At 41.0% G+C, this 4,058-nt stretch overlaps 1 protein-coding gene across 1 annotated transcript; it reads left to right on the top strand.

The window, feature by feature from the left end:
* Window positions 1-573: 573 nt before the first annotated feature.
* Window positions 574-2,569, top strand: LOC139032841 (protein DBF4 homolog A). The gene is made up of 2 exons (XM_070461068.1): window positions 574-1,766; window positions 1,904-2,569. Exons 1-2 carry the CDS (start codon window positions 843-845, stop codon window positions 1,919-1,921), a joined length of 942 nt encoding a protein of 313 aa, XP_070317169.1. The 5' UTR covers window positions 574-842; the 3' UTR covers window positions 1,922-2,569.
* The last annotated feature ends 1,489 nt before the right edge of the window (window positions 2,570-4,058 follow it).

Raw genomic sequence — 4,058 nt, 5'->3', positions numbered from 1 at the left:
TCTGTGACCTCCTTGTTCCTGAGAAGATGAGAGGTGGGGTAGAGGTAAATAGGTGATCTGTTTCAATTTTGGATTTGACTCAGAAAAACATCTACTTCTGCTTCATAGACTACATTAAAGTCTTTGACTGTGTGGATCACGACAAACTGGAAAATGCTTAAACAGAGAGAAATACCAGACCACCTTGCCTGTCTGCTGAGAAACCTGTTTGCAGGTCAAGAAGCAACAGTTAGAACCAGACATGGAACAATGGACTTGTTTAAAATTGGGAAAGGAGTATGTCAAGGCTGTACATTGTCACCCTGTTTATTTAACTTCTGTACAGAGTACATCATGCAAAATGCTGGGTTGGATGAATCACAAGCTGGAATCAAGATTGTCGGGAGAAATATCAATAACCTCAGATACGCAGATGATGCACTCTAAAGACAGAAAGTGAAGAGGAACTAAAGAGCCTCTTGATAAGGGTGAAAGAGGAGAGTGAAAAAACTGGCTTAAAACTCCTCATTCAGTCGGGCACGTGGGGGCGAGCGCGAGGCGGGGCGCGCGACGTGAGGGGGCGGGGCGCACGTATCGGCGCCGCGGCCGCGTGACGCGTTTTCAAATCTTCAACCGCCGCAGTCCACTCGTTTTTGCTTTTCCTCTTCCTTTCGGCGCCCTGGGGCCGATTTCGGCCCCGGAAACCAAGCCAGCAGGCGCGGCATCTCTACTGCGTGGGTGTGGTGGCCCGCGGAAGGGGAGAGGCGACCGGCGGGGCAACGGGCCTCGAGGAAGCCGAGTTTCCGAGACGGCCCGGGGCAACACCCTCTCCCGACCCAGCATGTAGGTGCCGGGCGGCTGCCATGAACTCCGGAGCCATGAGGATCCACAGCAAAGGACATTTTCAGGGTGGAATCCAAGTTAAAAATGAAAAAAACCGACCATCTTTGAAATCTCTGAAAACTGATAACAAACCAGAAAAATCCAAATATAAACCTCTCTGGGGTAAAGTATTTTACATCGACTTACCTTCTGTCACCATATCTGAAAAACTGCAAAAGGACATTAAGGATCTCGGAGGGCGAGTTGAAGAATTTCTCAGCAAAGATATCAGTTACCTTATTTCAAATAAAAAGGAAGCTAAATTTGCACAAACCTTGGGACGAATCTCTCCTATACCAAGTCCAGAATCTGCCAATACTGCAGAAACCACATCACCTCATCCCAGCCATGATGGAAGTTCATTTAAGTCTCCAGATACAGTGTGTTTGAGCAGAGGAAAATTATTAGTTGAAAAAGCTATCAAGGACCATGATTTTATTCCTTCAAACAGTATATTATCTAATGCCTTATCATGGGGAGTAAAAATTCTTCATATTGATGACATTAGATACTACATTGAACAAAGGAAAAAAGAATTGTATTTACTCAAGAAATCAAGCACTTCTGTAAGAGATGTGGGGGAAAAAGTAGGTGTTGGCACTCAGAAAACAAAAACAGGTAGACTCAAAAAGCCTTTTGTAAAGGTGGAAGATATGAGCCAGCTTTATAGGCCATTTTATCTTCAGCTGACCAATATGCCTTTTATAAACTATTCTATTCAGAAGCCCTCCAGCCCATTTGATGTAGAGAAGCCATCTAGCACCCAAAAGCAAACTCAAGTTAAACTAAGGATCCAAACAGATGGTGATAAATGTGGTGGAATTCCAGTTCAATTCCAGTTAAAAGAGAAGAAAAAAAAGGGATATTGTGAATGTTGCTTGCAGAAATATGAAGATCTTGACATTGTAAATATGATTTTGTATTCAGGGGGTTGATGTTTCTAAAACTATGAATAATATTTGCTGTATAAATTTTAGCTTATTCTTTTGATTGTGTTTGGTAGCTTTGTAATTATTAAGTAGCATATACTTCTTTTTTATAGAATTATCTTGAATTTTAAGAACCCCAAGTGGGGAAATATATATTGAAAAGTCATTTTTATCCAGTCAACAAATATTTATTGAGCGGTTACTGTGTACCAATCACTGCTCTGAGTGAAAAGCATCATACAAAAGAGACCAGTTCCTGACCCTCATGAAGATTACATTCTATGGAAGGAGAGGAGAGAGAGGTAACCATAGGATAAAAGAATAGTGAGGTATATATAGGGAACATTAGATCAGTGCTATGAGAAAGCAGGAATGAAGATGTTCCTATTTATTTAGAGTAGACAAGGAATTCCTAATTGATAAGGTGATATTTGAGTAGAGACCTGTGTGACTTTGAGGGGACAGACTTGTGAATATTGAAATAACCAATGTAGAAGCGGTAAATTGAACTGATGGGATCAAAGAACAGATGTTGATGGACTAATCAGTGATAGTAGAAGTGATCAGACATGGTGAGATTGTGGATATAATTTAAAGGTGGGGCCAAGAATGCTTGCTAATTGATTGGATGTTGGGAGAGAGAAGAGATGATGGGCCATGGGTGAAGTGCAGTATTTCAGTCCTTAGCAATTTACAAATGGGCAAGAGACCTACTAATGGGAGGATGAGAAGAAAGTGGAGACTTTTTTTGCAATAGCAGAAAGAGAAACAGTTGAAAATATATGTGGGATGAAAACTCCACATTCAAAAAACTAAGATCATAACATCCGATCCCATCACTTCATGGCAAATAGATGGGGGAAAAGTGGAAACAGTGGCAGATTCTATTTTCTTGGCCTCCAAAATCACTGCAGACAGTGTAGCTACTAAATGAAAAGACGTTTGTTCCTTGGAAGAAAAGCTATGACAAATCCAGCCAGCATATTAAAAAACAGAGACATCACTTTACCCACAAAGGTTCGTATAGTCAAAGTAATGGTTTTTCCAGTAGTCTTGTACAGATGTGAGATCTGGACCATCAAGAAGGCTGAGTGCCAAAGAATTGATGCTTTTAAACTGTGGTGCTGGATAAGACTCTTGAGAGTCCCATAGACAGCAAGATCAAACTAGTCAATCTAAAGGAAATCAACCCTCAATACTCATTGGAAGGACTGATGCTGAAGTTGAAGCTCCAATACATTGGCCACCTGATGGGAAAGCCAACTCATTGGAAAATACCCTGATGCTGGGAAAGATTATGGGCAGGAGGAGAAGGGGGCAACAGAAGATGAGATGGCTGGATGCCATCACCAACTCAAAGGACATGAATTTGAGCAAACACTGGGAGATAGTGAAGAACTGAAGTGCTGCAGTTCATGGGGTTAAAAAGAGTCAGACAGAATTTAGCAGCTGAAGAACTTCGACAGAAAGAATTTGAAAGTCATTAGGATCAGCTTATGCCATTCTTTCAGTCGATGAGGACTCAGTCCCTTCTATGCAGCAAACACTAAACCAAATAACATGGCGTCCCAAAGAGCAATTAGCATCGCTCTTCCTCTTGAGAGCGTCTAGTCTAGAAATTGACGTGGAGACCCAGACTTGAAATCCAGTTACTAAGTTAGGAGTGAGAAACTTGTAATACAAATCCTCTCTCCCGCTCCTCGTGGGGGAAAGGGGCATGTAGATGACAAGGCAGGAGACATACTGTCCCTTATTCAGCAACAGTAACGTGTGATGACAAAGATCATGTGAACTTTGTGTTTTTCAGGTCTACTATATCCGTCTACTTTTCTGTATATTCATTCCCTAATTTTTGAGAGTTTGATACTGAAATCCAACTAAAAATCTTAATTTATCTACTTAAAATAAAATTGTGATATATATAGTGAAACTATATGTAACTTTGTCCTGTATTTTCCAAGTCTCTTGTAAATGTGTTGTCATACTTTCATCATTTAAAAAAATAAGAAAGAGGAAAAAAGAGAGAGAGAGATCATAAACTCTGCAGTCAAATGTACCTGATCTTAAATTTTGGCTCCACTAATGTGCTCTGTGACTTTGAGTAATATCTCTTGAAATCTCCATTTGTTCCTCTGAAAAAAAGGAAAGAGGAAGAGTTCCCTGGTGGCTCAGATGGTAAAGAATCCACCTGCAATGCAAGAGATCTCCCCCTGGGTCAGGAAGATCCCTTGGAGAAGGGAGGGGTTACCCAGTTCAGTATTCTTGCCT

The sequence above is a fragment of the Odocoileus virginianus genome, chromosome 33 (assembly GCF_023699985.2).
Source record: "Odocoileus virginianus isolate 20LAN1187 ecotype Illinois chromosome 33, Ovbor_1.2, whole genome shotgun sequence".
Classification (NCBI taxonomy): Eukaryota; Metazoa; Chordata; class Mammalia; order Artiodactyla; family Cervidae; genus Odocoileus; species Odocoileus virginianus.
Note: the sequence above shows the minus strand (reverse complement) of the source record. Positions and strands in the feature narration are given on the sequence as shown.